This window comes from Pleuronectes platessa, chromosome 1, assembly GCF_947347685.1.
Source record: "Pleuronectes platessa chromosome 1, fPlePla1.1, whole genome shotgun sequence".
In the NCBI taxonomy this organism is placed as follows: Eukaryota; Metazoa; Chordata; class Actinopteri; order Pleuronectiformes; family Pleuronectidae; genus Pleuronectes; species Pleuronectes platessa.
The window spans coordinates 20,329,023-20,345,593 of record NC_070626.1 but is presented as its reverse complement, the minus strand read 5'-3'; the positions used below and the strand labels follow the sequence as shown (position 1 = coordinate 20,345,593).

The window sequence follows — 16,571 nt, the reverse complement described above, 5'->3', positions numbered from 1 at the left end:
GGCACAGATCTCAAGAAAACCTTTGCCACAGGCTACGAGCGGCCCTGCACGCCACTGAGGATCAATTACACTCCCTCCCCAACCACACACTCTTGGGAGAAGATGAACTTGCAATAAAAACACTCTGCACCAGCGAAGGTTGCCACTCAACTCTGGACAGAGGGGGGGGGGGGGCGTTCCCGTTAGATTCAGGCCAAAACTTGGATTTGAAATGGAGAAAAAAAACCATTGATAACAGAAGATGTTGGACATGTAGCAGTAGGACAAGCACACGTGTACATAATGTGATGAATAACTGGGACCGGGTTCATGTTATCAGGACAGCTTTAGCAGAGGGAAACAACTCATTTTCTCTTTTGAATTAAATAAAGTAATAGTTTTGGGGGGTTCAATGAAACTTTGCATTAGTTCATGCAGGACATGGAATTCATACGCCCCACAGCCAGCTGATCGTGGTCCAATCAGTTGGAGGTCCACTTATTGTAAATATGACACCCTCCTCACTCCCTGATACCAGACTGCTGCCTCACACTGCTGCTGAAAATTTGCCTTCCCCATCGCAGCGTCCACTTTTCTAGTTTGCAGTCTTTACCAGGCTCAACAGTTTAAAATGCTACTCGATGTCCTGCTTCAGGCTCAGTCTTATATAGAAGGATTTCTGCACTGCTGTCCTTGTTTAGCTTAGGATGCTACTTGGCTAATTCAGGGAGCATTTTACAAGTGGAGCCATCAGCACCAAGCCAAACTATGTTTCCATCTGTTCCTATAAAAGCTTGAATTACGACGAGAGTGTTCCTGACTGAATATATGTAGATAAGTGTAGATTTGGCTGTCTGTTTGCAGGATTACACAAATACTACTGAGCTGATTTTCTTGACACTTGGTGGAAGTGTGGAGTTATGGGTAGAGAACCCATTAACTTTTGGAGCAGGTTTTTAAGGACAGGTCCAGGAATATTTTGATCCCTTTCTTTCCCCATTGCTTGATAAGACATTTTAAACGTTTTTGTGAATTTCTCAAGAGATAATGCAGAGATCTTGATTTAAAAAAAAAATCAGGCATACTTAGAGGAGCGATGTGTATGACTGGGTGCAGCTTGATTGAATTAAAGGGGATTTTTGGGCCTTGGTGGAGGTATGCGGTCCACTGAGTGCCATTCTAGTTGTATGAGTCATTTTAACTGACCGCAGAAAGACGACAGCTGATTTTGACTGATCCTCACTGAGACCCAAAGCAACGAGCTATGAGGGAATTAATCTTACCAAAGTGACGCACATTTTGAGTCTGTTTTTAATGTTTAACCCACGTTTTCACTTGTAAAAACTACACCACGCAAGCATAACCCAAGATTAATTTCATTAAAATTTCCCTTTCATGCCCCCAGTCTAGGAAAAAGAAAGTGAGCCAGTTCTGCAGAGGTGAGATCTGAGCAGAGCTGCGATGTGTTGAGGTTTGGGGGCTAATCCTGACATATTAGCTCTCGTAGGTCTGCCAGGCCGGGTTTAGTGTGTGCGAGGCTGAACTGGCAGATACTCCAGGAAACATGGGATCGAGAGGCTTAGCCTGTGAAGCCCAGAGGATGACTAGGAGGAGGGGAAATTTCTGTGCTTGAGAAAGTGAGAGGGCCGGAGTCAAGAGGCTGTATCACCACATGCTTCACTGCTCTACTAAAGCAGTGCACTGTGTCTATCAGTCCTGCCACGGCTAAGACTGATTCCACAGACAGAGGACCAAGAGACTGAAGTACAGCTGTCAGACTCCAGCTGTGGCACAAAGCTCCGCAAAACCATTCTTCACTGTTAAAACTTTTCCCAAGCTCGAAATAATACCTAGAGATCATCTACAGAGGCTGCAGCGTACGCCTCCACCTGAAGGAGTTCTACGACAAGCTGCACGTGCACTTTCTATCTGATGTTCCTGTAGTTCACTAATGGTTTTCCCTCACTTCCTGTTAATAAGCACCTGCACTCACTGGTCCTCAGTCTACAGCTCGACAGCTCCACAAAAGGAAACAGCAGAAGTCATTTAACAATGAGAAATAGCTTCCTGGTGGGAAACTCTATACGGGCTCTTATTAAAACCTCAGGAGTGTCTCAGTGTGATTGAGGCCGTCCTGAGAGCAGATGAATGTGTGCAGGTGTTTGTGTATATGAGCATCTACATGTGTATGCGAGCGTCAGCGTGTGGGTGTAAACATTCACGAGAGCGGCTATGATGTAAAAATCAGCTGTGGCGGCTCCGGTAATAGCCAAGGCTTTTTGAAAAACAGAAACATTTCACGTGTTTACAGTGAGCGGGCTTCGCTCTACCCCAGAGCCAAGTACCACATGGAAAACAGGTTAAGTTGTTAAAAGCGGTTTTGGCTTCATGCCATGTCTGCAGAGCATGTTTCAGAAAGTGTCTGAGAAACAACCAGAGACTAAATGAAACGAGAGCCAATCAAAAATATGCCGGCGGCGCAGGCAATAATTCTACCTGTCAGAGGAGTGCAGTCACATGTTGGTGCCTCCAACTCACTTTCAGACACAGAGTTATTACAAAAACAAAATAAAAGCCCAGGTAAGCTCCTCAACATAGACTCTTAGATTTTTTATTATGTTGTTAAATAACCAGTTTAAAGTTTTTACTAAGGGGACACCAGAGAGTGAAACTCAAGCTTCTGTATGTTGGAAAAGGGAGCTTGATTAATTCCCAGTGTCTCGGAAAAGTTCAGAAGCCACTGTTTAGTTTTCTTCTATAGTCTCTTCCCTGTCCATCGCCCCCCCCCCCCCCCCCCCCTCTCTCTCTCCCTTTCTCTCTTTCTCAAACAGATTACTCTTCATACCCTTATGTGTTTTTCTTTTTCTTTCCTACATCAGTCAATATGTGAGACACTCACTCACTTTTTATTCCTGGACACCCACTAGAAAAACTGCATGATTCACAGAATTTAAAAACATTCCTTATTATTATGCAGTCCCTCAGTTGAGCCTTTGACATCAACATTATATAAGATAATATTAGACCGTCCTTTGAATGTCCAAACATCCACTTTATCCTCTGACTTTTCTTTGGGATCTGAAAGCAAACTGTAAAACTGCTGACTTTGTATAATGATGAACGACATGACAGAGCCTGTGTTTTGATCGCCACCTGTTGGCTGGTTGCAGTTTAGGTCATAAATCCCAGCTCCTCGAAAATAAAGGTCAAATAAATATTACTCAAGGATGACTACTATGATTTTAGGAAGTTCTCATCATGTTCAAGGGATCATTTTTTGGTTTGAATTAGTCATTTGAAGCTATAAATGTGTGAAGCATCATTTACACAAAGCCCCTAACTGACAACTTCGGCTGAAAACGTTTGATTTCAGGATATTCAAAGTTAGCATCTTTCTGTTCTGACTGTACCGTAAACCTGTGTTCTCACATGTGTATAATGGAGGACATTAAAAGACTGTTGTTCAACTCAAGAACTCAACAAGTTTATAGCATCAACTAAATAAAGAAAGAAAAAAAATCAAAATCTGAAGTTCAGTTTTTATCTTTGAGCTTTTGTCTCACAGAGATTAGTTGTAATAATAGTTGAATCTTTGGCCAAGTGGATATATATTGGATTAATTAAAAAATGAAGTAGCACAGTGGAGAAAGTCGTCTAGATCCAACATGTAGTTATACTTTTACTGTAGTAATATTTCACTGCCATGCCAAGACATGCACTTAAGTCTGGTAACCAACCTGAACTCTATCCTGCAGACTGGCAGACGCTGTTCACATTAGACTGCAACACAAACTCATTTAGCATCTGCAGGTCAGTTGAGTTAAGCAGTTAAACAGTGACCTCGCTGGTGATGAATCTATCTGATTAGGCATTGTTATTACAGGCATCAGATGCTGAAAGATGCTCTTAAAATAAATTGTCTGTGGCGACTTTCATGTAGAAGCAACGACCCCTGACGAAAAAATATTTTCTCACTACAGCAAGAGTTAACATGCCAGAAAACAAGCAACAGAAGACCCCACAGAGAACTATTGCCTAACATGGTGTTTCCCCTCGGCCCCTGCTTGCACTGAATGTGCATTTTCAGGGAAAGAAACATACATCATGTTCCAGTGGCGAGGTATTTTGGGAATGGATTATATACCACAGCCCCAGAGGGAGCAGCGCTTTTTATCATAAAAGTCATTAATGCTGCAGTGAGGCCCTTTCGCTGTTTTTAAAACAAACCAAAACACAGGAGCTCCACATGCACCCCTGCATGCTTGCACATTTAAAACCAACACACATACACACACACACATGGTTTGAGCAGATTATAGATCATATTTGTTATTTTGTGTCATGAAATTTCACTTAGTGGTATTCTACCACTACAGACTTTTTAAATGATCTTTTGAACCTTTGACAACCCAAATTTAAAAGGAGATGTTTAGCAATAATAACGTGCACCGTTTTCCTCTGGGTATTTTGTTAAAGATGGATAATGACATCAAATTGAAGGAGCCATCAAAATAATTAGAAATCCTACTGAGAAGAACATAAATGTCAGTACTTCATTTCATGGTAATCAATCCAACAGCTATTGAGACATTTCCCGAAAATAAGCGCACACATCAAACCCTAATGGGGGGAAAATCACCAAATGGGATTCGTCCTGTGCAAACCACAATAATGCATTTTTTTTAAACGTAAAATGCGGTCCCCGGGGGTCTCTCAATCAAAATAATAATGAAAGATGACATTATGAAGCAGCGTGGGATCATGGGAATTGTTGTCCTCACCACTGAGGTGAAAATCTTCCTGGCACGACTCAGTCACAAATCATGAAATGGATAAAAGGAAATTACTCTTGTTATGCAGAAAACGGCTCAAAGAAGTGCTGCATATTAACTCTTTTAAATATGTCATCCCTTTAGATCTATGTTCATCCCAGCAAGTAAACAGATATTTAGATTAATCACATATCACTAAATCACATAATTGCCTGTTATTGGATAATAAATCTTGATAATATTGTGTCGTGAGTCAGTTGAAGATCCCTGCCCAGTGACTCCTCGATGTTATCACCTCTGGTAATGAGGAGCGGAGGCCGGTTTCCTCCGGGGACACAGAGAGTGCCACTCGTACACAGGGAGTGAATGTGGCATCATATGTCAAATAGTGACAGTCGAGCCACAGATCACACAGGGCAGAGTCGTGCACACAGGAAGTGCATTCCTTCCCCTCGCAGTCACTGCCCCCACTGATGTTTGTTTAAACTGGGCTCTGATACATGGAGAGATTACTCCTCTTCTCAAATCTCCTCCCACTCCACCCTCGCCTCCAATCCTCGAAAAGCAAGCCTCTCTTTTTGGTAACAACAGGACAGACTGGGACACTGAGTCCTTGGAGACTCTTATCAATCGCACCCTGTTCCCCCCTTGTTGTGACTCTCATTCGTATGACCCAGCTTTACTTCTGGTTATAAAAACAGCCAGCTGACTTAATGGACTATTGCCTGACTTTCTAATACTAATCAATACATAATAATCAAACAGTTCGACACCAAAAAACACGGACAAAACCACAGCACAGGGCTATGGATAAGGAGGCTGCAGCCATTCTTCCCCATCTCTTCCTATTTAACGCTTGTGCTGTCCTATCCATAAAGGCCAAATAGCCAAAAAAATATATTTTCAGATGATGTGTGTTTACAAATTCTCCATCATCCATCCATCGTCTAACCCCTTCTATTCTGTTGATGGTGACAGGGACCTGTTAAGGTGTTTGAGTTGCAAGTCTGTCATATGGCTCCACCAGTAGACAACCAGCTGTGACAGAAGAGGTGAATTTAATGGCTGGCTTTCATTTGAAGTTTGTTTTTGAAGATGAATATTCGGGCTCACCTGAGTTTCTCGGCCACAAAGATGACTCTGCGCTCCAGCAGCAGCGAGGCAAAGACTCGTATCACCTGCCGTACGCTGAGGCATCTGAACAGACTGTCAAAGTCCACGTGCTCCAGTCTGGAGTCGGTGGGCCGCCTCAGCTCGATGACCTGCATGAACACAAAGGATGTGAAATTTGTGGCGTGGTGATGGGATTGATCCTGGAAAGCCGGATAATTTACTGCACATCATCCCTCTGCCCCTTTCCCCACATTTCCTGACGTGTGCGTGATTTAAGTAGTGCCAGAGATGAGCAGAGGTGTCAGGCATTGTTGGCAGCTCTCACCTCATTTCCTGCTCCAGGCAGAAAGGTCTTCACTTTGATAATCTTCCCTGGTGCAGGGAAGGGCGACTCCATCAGACTCCTCATGAAGGGATAGACCAGAGCTGCTGAGACACCTCTCCGTCTCTCTACCTCATCCAGGATCTGAACATTGGAAGGAGGAGCACAGACGCTTTCATATATATTTTCAAAATAACACGGCACAAGGTTTATGGTTGAATAGCCAAGAGGGAAAAAACTGCCCCTTCGTCAAGGTTATTGATCAGGGTGACAATTAATGGAAACATATTTTTATAAGTTTGTGTAAACGCAATTGTCTGGAACCAAGTATTCATTTTCTGTTTGGAAAAATAGCAAATGCGTTTCTCTCCGTGTCTGTGTGATTGGAAAATTCCACCCAGTGTGCCTGTCTGCCTGTTTGGGTCCAAACGGCCTCTGTCTGGAAAGCTGCTTGGAGAATTGCTCATTTTCGAGGTCATGTGATATCACCTCTCTCTCTTCATCTGTCTGTGTTTCTCTTTCCCAATGAAATCAAACACCGCCATCAGCTCCCAGTTACCATGAGAGCACTTTAAAAATAGCCTCCTTTCATTTTCAGGTTTGTGTCTGCACTGTTCTCAAAGAAGAGACGTCTGAGGTGTTATATCACATGATGCAAAACCAGACAAAACATTTACCATTTAATTAGTTGTGAAGCACGAGTTCAGCTCAGTGTAGAAGTTATTCTATATCACTGAACTACGAAAGACACGTTTCAGATTTTTCCTTTCAGGGTTCAGGATTTACAACTTTTCAAAAAGCTCCACAAGGTCCCTATTATTAAATAATGGATACAGAACACACTGTGTGCCCCGTCTGCCATGTTTTTATTATTTGTATATTGTCATATAGCAGCCGCTTTGTTTCCACAGACTGGATTCACTCACTTTGAATTAATGAAGTAATCAGAAAAAAAGGTCGCGACTGATCTGCTTCATGTTAGCGCCACTGAGACAAAAGTGAAGGAAACATTCGCTGTGGGAAATCAAAATGTTCAAAAAGACAATGAAATAAGGTTAACCGACAAACAGGCCTTCAGCAGACAGCCTGCTGAAAGTCATTTAGTTCAGCTGTGAGACAGGCTGAACCGCAGCTACAACACCACACAGTTAATGTTACTGCGTGTGTGTATCTGGGTGTGTGTGTGTGTGTGTGTGTGTGTGTGTGTGTGTGTGTGTGTATGTGTGTGTGTGTGTGTGGCTAGAGGGCCAGATTGAACTCACTGTGGAGAACAAGTCGAAACAGCCCAGCCTGCTGATGACACAGTACACCTCTGGAAGACGCGGCGCCTTCCCAGTCGGCTGTGGGAGAAAATCGACAGAGACTCATTGAAACACTTTCAATCGACTCAATGAAGAGACACATTCACAGATGTTCTGAAAATTGACCACAAAAACTCCTGGGCCAGCAACTCAGCAGTATAGCTCTGCACTTCAACAGGCCAAAATATAAATCAGGCCCCCGAATCAGTGGATCCTGCATTTCCCATGATGCAACTCTCCTTGTCTGCCAAATGCTTGCATCTCATCCCCCCCCCCCCCCCCCCAGGCTTAAATGCTAAAAATGCTGTCCTTAAGCCTGAGATGAGATAAACCCCGACATTGTAAAGGATGTTTTTTCAGCTTTAGAGAGTCATTAGTAATTTATATTCACAGACTGAATAATTATTTTGAACTACTTTGTCTAACTGTAGCATAGGTAGCTTGGGTTCTCTCAATCAAAACGATAACCAAAGGCCTAGTTTAATGATGTTGTGAAGCCGCTTTGGCATCATGGGAGATGTTGTCTTCACCATCATTGATCTACCAGACATAACTCATGTTCATGGATGAGGTAATAAGTTTGTTTTCAGGCAAAGCAGCAAATGGGAATGACTAATCACGTTTCATTATGTGTGACCAATGCAAACAGAGGAAGGTAGAAACGGGCTAGCAGTATGTTTTCCCTTCATCATATGGAATTTGCCCTGGAAGTTATGGCAGACTGACAAAATCATTAAGAAGATGTGATGCAATTTAAAGGCGACAAAAATGAAACGTCCTGTTTCCCAGAATAAATGTGTGATTTCTCTGGGGCTGATCATTTTGGATAATGTTGGTACACAAGTTAAAATAATATATTAAACAGGTCTTGTCATTTTTAGGCAATTAAAGAATTGTTGCCTATTGTATTTTTAAAACACACACACACACACATATACTGTATGTATATATATATATATATATATATTTAAGGGTCTGATCATGATAATATAATATGTAGATAAGCTGTTTATATAGTGTAGCTGAAGTCTTCAATCTAGTTTGTCATCTGAGGTGAAAGTCTTTCATGTGGTTAAGGACTTCCTAAACACAGGTGGTTTATCTGCTGCTCTGATCATATCTACCTTCCTCTGTACGCTCACAGACCATTATGTGCTTCCACACACACACACACACACACACACACACACACACACACACAAATGAACACAAGCACTCGAGAAATGCCAATTCACTTGTCCATATTAGGTATACAATTTCTCCTCTTGTTTCTCCTCCGCTTTTCCAAATGGACGATTAAATCAACTATGTGGAGCTTGATTCAAGTCCTCAGGAATGCTTGGTTACTGCCAAGTGCTGGACAGACAGCGGGGAGGAAACGGAGTTACTGGAGGAGAGCAGCGCACCTCTTCTTCCACCTTCATTAAAAATCTGCTTCTATCGAGGAGAGCAGATCAACAGGGCAGATCAACCGTGAGAGCAGAGTTAAAAAGTGTTTTTTCTTTATGTCTTGTTAAAGAATTTCCAGTCGGGATGTCCCGCTGGATGGCGAAGACACTCCCTGCTAACATCTGAGAACATACACACTGCAGTGCTGTAAACGTCCTGAAATACCAAATGGCAAACAAAATCACCACCACATTCACAGAATCCCACACAGTCATGCTCGCTACCCGCAAGCTAAATAGGAAACTCAACGACTTCAAAGCTCTTCCCGGGCTCGTTACGGAGAAGAAATGCTCGACAATGACAAGGTTTGGGTTTTTCATGGTTTCTCTTTGTCTCGACTCTCCTGAGAAACTCTTGTTAAAACCGAATGAGTCATTTTCAATCATATTTTTAAACACTTTATGACAACGACTGAATGTGGACATTATGTTGTTATTTCTCTCTCAGATAAAATTGTAATTATATCAAATTTTAAATATATTGAAAGAGACAGATTTACATTTTTGCAGAACTGAAACTAGGTCCATGCATTTTTGTAGCAACTGAGATCGGCGATAGCGATGTGGTCTGAATGTTTGTTATTCCAGATGTTTCTGTTACTACTTCTAACCATAGCTATTTCCTGGGCAGACTTGAACAACAACAGAAGGATGAGAAGTCTTTGGACCATCAGGCTGATCAGCTGCTATAATAATGACTGGATTGGTGTTCAGTGTACTAAAAAATGCTATACATTTTTTAACCATTAATAAAGATTTACACGAGGTTCAGTTTCAGGCAATTTTCCAACAAGGAGGTTATGTTATGTATTTCTGTTGGTTTGTTTGATTTGTTACCTCCACCAAGGGGGTTTATGTTTTCGTCTTCATTAGTCTATTTGTCCGTCTGCTGGTTAACAGGATTGCGCAGAAACTAATGGACAGATTACCACGAAGCTCAGGGAGAAACTCTTTAAATTTCGGTGAAGATCCGAATCAGGGGGCGGATCCAGGAAACGTTCTTCACTTTCTCTAACATTTTTAAATGAGGCGTTTTCAACATATCCGTTGTCGTCTCAAAACAATTCAGGCTTGTTTAGGGGACAGATATTTATGAGTGTGCAAAATCTGGGGAAATCCAAATAAAGATCTGTATCTTGGGCCTTGGGGGAGGTATGCGCTCTACTGAGTGCCATCTTACTTTGTTTATTTCTTGGCAGAGTTACACTAAAAGGGCAGATTTTAACCTTTGGATTTACACTCTTTAGTTGTGCGTCTCTCTTACTGTTTTGTATCTTTACCTCTTAACCTGATTTTAACCTTGGTTCATTCACAGTATTCCTGTGTCACATACAGTGTACTGGTAGATGTTTGTGTCTCCTAATCTGATTCTAACATTTGGTTTAACTGTAATTATTCATGTGTTTATTACTGATTGAATGTGTCCTTGGGTGTTTAAAAAGACACAGTGAAATAATGTTTCTTTGTTATTATTAAAGTAATGAGACAATTTGCATCCAACTTGATGCAGGGATGACATATTGGTGAATTTTGGATCTGGATGTAAAAAAAAAAAAAAAGATTTATGATGATGACATCTATGTCTAAACCAGTCAGTGATGAGTAGGATTGTTTGGCCGTGGCAGAGGTAAGCGCTCTACTAAGTGCCATTCTAGTTTTCCCTTTTTTTATATATACGATCTCGTTCCTGCTGCCAAGATGGATGGTCATGAAACACATCAGTAGCTCCACAGGAAACCATTACAACATGTTCACATAGAGCGCTCTGTCACAACAAACAGGGCTCAGCAGGGAGGAGGAGATGGAGAGTTAACGGTGGCTTACCAGCAGGCGCCTGCAGTACCCGAACCTCCTGCTGCCGTCCTCTCCAGTCAACATGAAGGAGAAGGTCTCGCTGTGGCAAAAAAACAAGACACATGTAGACACACTGCACATACGAAACAGACATGGCACAGGATTTTTACATTTATGTGAGGGTGTAGCAGCTGTAAAACACAGATAAGGTTTTATCTGACATGCCATCAACACGGGTGGAGGGGCTTTTGAGATAATATCAACAGTATGCTGTGTCGATGAGCATCTGTCCAATAATATTATTGTTGGTAACACAGCCTCAAAATATTCTGCTCGTATAGCAGTTGTTCTGTTACCATGATAGTGACTTTGTGTTCCCTCTAAACCTTGAATTTACCCATTTAACAACAGCTTATATTGTTTGGTGTTATGGCAAAGAGTTAAAGGGGAAGGTCAATTTACTCAGATGTACGAGATGTGGCTTTTAGAGAAAATGGCATGAAGAACATTTAGTGCATTATACAAATTTTGGATTTAGATTTTTTTTAGAAAGTTAGAAAGATGTGGTCATTTAACAGAACATTTTTGGATGGTTAAAAGAAAGATTTTGATATATCTTGGCCGCTGTAGTACAAGGCTTCATCGCTGCTCCAACGATTATGTACATGTACAAGATTCTTGGTCATACCTGGTGTACTCCGAGACAGGACTCCAGTCTTTTGCATCTGGGAAACAGAACTGGGGAATAGCTTTGAGCCTCTGCTCTGCCTCCCTCATCTGCTTGGTAGGCCTCTCTAGCTGTGAGAGGAGAGAAGTTTCAGTCAGCTCATTCTCCTACAGTTAACTCTGTCCTACTTTTTTTTTTTTAAACCCCCCCTTGATATCAGTCTGAATAGTAAATGACCAGAATATTATTTCTCCCATACAAGGTTAAAGCGTTGCCCCACTCCGTTCTCATTAACTCACAACAGAGCGAGTGTTTCCCCTGGCTGGCAGAGATGAACTTCTCCCAGGAGACACTTCTGCTGAACCAAATCTAAAATAATAATCCCTAAAAACTTCCCTGGCACAGAAATGGATTTTGGGTATTACCCTGCCAAGGAGGTTACGTTTTCATCTACATTTGATTGCTGTTTATCTGTTAGTTAGCAGGATTACAAAAGAACTACAGGGCGGACTACTTCAAAATTTGGTGGGAGGATGTGTTAGTGGTCAGGAAAGAACGTATTACATTTTGATGTAGATCCAGACCAGGAGCTTGATCCAGGAATACATTTTTCACTTTCTTTAACATTGTGAGATCCGACATCTTCAACGATTTCTCAGGGTAGAATTCATGGATCTTGATATAAAAATCATGCTTATTTATGGGACTGATATCGCTGAGTGCAATTTGGTCGAACTTGATTGAATTTAAGGCGACTGTTTGGCCTTGGCAAAGGTATACGCTCTTGACATTGCCATTTTAGTTTTTGTTATTTCCATCTTTAAGATCAGTTCCTGCTGACAAAGTCATTCACTACTGTTGACAATGGGGCTCTGACCCATCTTAAGTCTTGTAAAATAGTCAGCAGCTCTGTGAATTATTTGTGATTTCTAATTCCTGAGCTTAAACACTTAAAACCACTGTAAAGGTCCGGATGCGTGAACCTTTTCACTATTCATTCTTGTTCTGCCAATTTTAAAGGTGAGAGTAGCAACAGAGGGAATCAGTTATGTCTTTCATGCTTTTACCTTTGGGAACTGGTAGGTGACCTCTGGGGAATAAGAGTTTTTGCTGGCTTTCTTTTTTAGTGAAACAACCACAAAATACTCAAAGAGCTCTCTCTCCTGCCACTCAATGAGCTGCAGCTCCAGTGTGCGGTAGCTTGGGGCCCGTCGAAGGATAGACTGCAGTTTCAATAGCCTTTGGGTGTGAGCTGAGGGAAATGAACAGAAATACATTACATTTACTGACCAAAACACTTTAAACTACAACATGTTAATTTAAGGATCTCAGTCTCTATAGATAGGCAGGGAATTGTATTGGTCTTATTCTTTTTCATTGAAGCAACAAAATAGAGAGAAAATATCAGTATTCATGCCTGCTATCGTATCTCGATGTGATGAAATTGTGTGGTCTACTGATAATCTCTGCATGTGGCAAATCACAATTTTGTGGTCTCGGCCATTTTTGCTAAATCCAAAACTGAGAAGCTGCTGCAAAAACCCTGAGAAAAACATCTCTGAGAAAAAGTTGAGCGCAAACAGAAGTGCAGCATCTCACCCCTGCATATGAACGCTAAGGTCACTCACCTTTGAACCTGTCATCGGAGTCGCTCTCACTCTCACTGTTGTCATCTGGAGACAGACATGAGATGGACATGAAGGTTTTCCACGGGTCAAAGGGCAATTTAGAAGAAATGTGTTATGAGAGGAGCACGACGACCACATTGCTAAGACACAAATATTTACTCACTTATCTGGTCAGAGGGTAAGGGGAGTACAGAGAGCCCTTACCTCTCAGAGATGCAGTTTCCACATTGGAAATGGTTAGCTTCTTCAACCTCTTCTTCCCACGTTTAGTGCAGTAAATGGAGTTGATCCTCTGGACCAGCTGTAAAAAGAAGAAAGAGGAAAGGCTCTGTTGGGTAATCTGAGGTTTTGTTTATTTTGATCATGAGTATAGAGGAAGTAGAGGGGTATACCTGGCCAAAAGTAATAGTGTAAAGTACTGTACATGTGCTTTAAGGTCGTCGAACAATAAAGCATAAAAAGCCCAATGAGGGTGGAAACGCATTTGACATATTAATACATGGAGTTTTAAGAAACATCTTGTCCAAACTGAGGAATTAGCAGTGATCCAAAGCTGCCCTGCCTCTGACTGAGAAACCTGATCTGCTCTGTGAACACAGAGCAGAGCGCGCAGTCAGAGCTCTGTAAGGATTTAGTGTAGATGTTTGAGTAGGATCTAGCAGTGTGTACCTTGGGGATCCTCCAGTGCCTCTGCGAGGCAAGCGTGTCGCCGGTGCTACAGAAGCTATCATCCAGGAGGCCGCATTGTGAAGATGTTACACCCATCTGGGGTCGAAGCAGCATTTCATCGTGGCTGTAGCGTTTGGACAACTGTGACATCCGGTGGCTCTTCCTGTCACTCTGACAAGAGAGGCGAAGGGACTGGCTACTGGGTTTGGAAGGCAACTAGTCAGGGAATAAAAGAACATGGAAGGTTTGGTACATTTAATTCATTCCCATTCTTTCATAAAGTATTTACAAAGAATTACAGTATCTAAGGGGCTTTAACATCCAATAAGCTTGATCTACTCATTCTGAATTTTCAGTTTAATCGGAGCCCAAAACAACAGGTGTCATATTGGAGTTCATCATTGCTGTATTCATTATTGCTTGATTCAAATTGCCTATCTAAGGGATGTACAGGAAACTACTTTCATCTCATTGACATGAGCCTCACTGTTAACGCTTACCTCCCTAATGTAGTTACATTTATTTACTGCTAATGTGAATTGAAAAATATAAAGAGTTAAAACTGTCTAACCAGGGGAATGTGGGTCATTGTGAAACCTTATTGATTTGTGTTAAAAGTTAGACAGCGGGAGATCATAAAAATTCATCTTCTAAACAAATCAAGATGACTATTTTTCTATTTTTGACAGCAGATCAGTTTGAGATACTGAGCAGAGCAAAGTATAGGAAGCAGACACAAACTGACTCTTCATCAAAGTAGCTTTACTAGGACCTGCTGTCTGTCTCCTCATGTGCAGGAGCTGAGATGATCGTGAAAAGTTTAGGGATGAATAATAATTGACTAACTTTTATTATTTATGTCTTTATTAGAACAGCAAAAGTTCTGACTAAGACCGTGCTCTTAAACCAGTCTGTTATAACCAACATTAACTGTGGGTGTCTGTCTTCCTTTTCTTAGTGAGACATGAGCTTGAGCAGTGAAGAGGGGAAGCCAAATCTACAAATGGGCCTTTCTGTGGAGCATCACCAGGTGTAAACACATCAAACTGTTTCCCGTCGGGCTAAAGCTAAGGTGTGAGATTCTTTAAGAGATCTTTTCCAGGACTCTGCATTGGAACGTACACCGAGGGAATTCATAGTACAACAAGAAAACATGGCTGTTACGTTTACCACAGTAAAAGACATTAGGCTTGTTGATGCCAGCAGGTTTATGTCTTTACCTCAGGCGGAGAGTTCAGCTTCCTGTCAGAGGTGCTCCAAGATCTGTTGCTCTCGAACAGGCAAGACTTCCGACCCAAACTCTTCCGCTTCAGGTCAACATCCTCGTATGGGTTCTCCTTTTCTGTTGGAGAGAGGGACATATAATAAATGTAGCTTGAATATAGTGTCAGTAGTAAAAGCCAAGAAATGTCCATAGACAAAGGGTGTTTTTCAACAGAAGACAGATGAGGATGAGGGGGTCAAAAGGGTAAAGAAGAGGGCAGTGAAGGGTGTCGGGGGCACAAGAGGGCCTCCCTATGGTTAGTCTGGGAAGAGACGGGTCAAGGAAGGTAAGTCAAAGGTCACTCCCAGCTCGCTCAAGTGAACTCCCATTTTTCAAAACAGTTACTGTTGGCAATGGGCCCCGCAGGCCCCAGTGGGCCCAGCTGAAACTTCTGGACACAACACTGCTGGTGAGTCACTGTCCAGGCATGTAAACTGTCTGCTGAGAGACATGAGGGGGGGTCATCTTCTTACACTTTCATTCTAGAAGTAAAATTATTCAAATGATTTGTATATATAAATTATTAAAATAACATTTACTAAATATATTGGCCCCTCTGACAAGGAGGTTATGTTTTCATCTGCATTTGTCTGTTTGTTTTTTGTCAGTTAGCAGTTTTACCCAAAAGGGGTGGAGCATGACCCCAGGAAGAACCCTTTCCATGTTGGTGCAGATCTGGATCAGGGGGCGGATCCTGCACATCTCCTTCTTCTTTCTTAAACATTGCAAGATTGTGTTTTTCAACATTTTCATCGATGTCTCATAGAATAACTACCTATTTGTAAAATGTAAAGAATGTGAAAATGTATTGTAGAGCTGCAACAAAAGCAGAACATTTAAAAGCCATGGTTAATACAAAAAACTAAGGTCTCCATCGTCATTAAATTGATATATTATAAACATTCATTAACCTCATGAAGTTACAATCAGGACAGACTCCTTTACTTCTCCACCTTAGCCAATAAGCGATAGCATAAAAGGAAGTAAATGAACATTACATAGCCCTGCACTGCTCTCACTGATGTCATCTGGCTGAGAGCCAACTTCAATAAAGAAAAAAGCTTGTGTAACACCACCGTCCATGTCTATTCAGACATGTGCTCTGAGAATAGCTTTTTGGCCGGGTCTGAAAAAGGTTGTGAGAAAGTGAAGCAACCACATCGAAGAATAAAAACAGAGCCAGATGGTGTTGAAAAGCATGAGGGGAACTTTTAAAAGAAAGAAAAGCAGTGTTATCTGTCAGCAGAAAAGGGAAAGAACCAAAAAAAAAATCTATTTAGTAGCTGGGTTCCTTCTTCCTGAGAATGTAGGAGGAAAACCTGATGAACTCCGGATCTCAAACGAGTGAGTGTTTTATTAAAAACACAGGGGATTAACCTACAGGCTGAGCTTTGTTCTGTTATCTATTTCTAGGTTAATTATTGAAACGGTTTGAGGTAAATACACACATGCACACAAACGCAAGCGGCAAACGCTGCCAAGGATCTTTTAGAGGGTTTTGCCGTGTCACATAGTAAACTAGCTTGGCGGAGTGAGTTTCTGTGCATCATTACAACCGAGGAGCGGAATGAGAGAGCGCAGTCTGACCTCACGTTGTGTCGCTACCTCATTAAA

The 16,571-nt window shown here is 41.7% G+C and overlaps 1 protein-coding gene across 2 annotated transcripts in view; it reads right to left on the bottom strand.

Moving 5' to 3' along the window:
- dennd2b (DENN domain containing 2B) overlaps positions 1 to 16,571 on the bottom strand; it is a 47,648-nt gene that overhangs the window by 6,019 nt on the left and 25,058 nt on the right. For both annotated transcript variants that reach the window (XM_053447310.1, XM_053447231.1), the window contains exons 5-14: positions 14,914 to 15,035; positions 13,694 to 13,909; positions 13,229 to 13,325; positions 13,025 to 13,069; positions 12,464 to 12,648; positions 11,418 to 11,527; positions 10,760 to 10,829; positions 7,449 to 7,526; positions 6,190 to 6,330; positions 5,865 to 6,013 (exon numbers count right to left, since the gene is read on the bottom strand). In XM_053447310.1, coding sequence (XP_053303285.1) covers positions 5,865 to 6,013; positions 6,190 to 6,330; positions 7,449 to 7,526; positions 10,760 to 10,829; positions 11,418 to 11,527; positions 12,464 to 12,648; positions 13,025 to 13,069; positions 13,229 to 13,325; positions 13,694 to 13,909; positions 14,914 to 15,035 — 1,213 coding nt within the window. The remainder of the gene's footprint in view (positions 1 to 5,864; positions 6,014 to 6,189; positions 6,331 to 7,448; positions 7,527 to 10,759; positions 10,830 to 11,417; positions 11,528 to 12,463; positions 12,649 to 13,024; positions 13,070 to 13,228; positions 13,326 to 13,693; positions 13,910 to 14,913; positions 15,036 to 16,571) is intronic.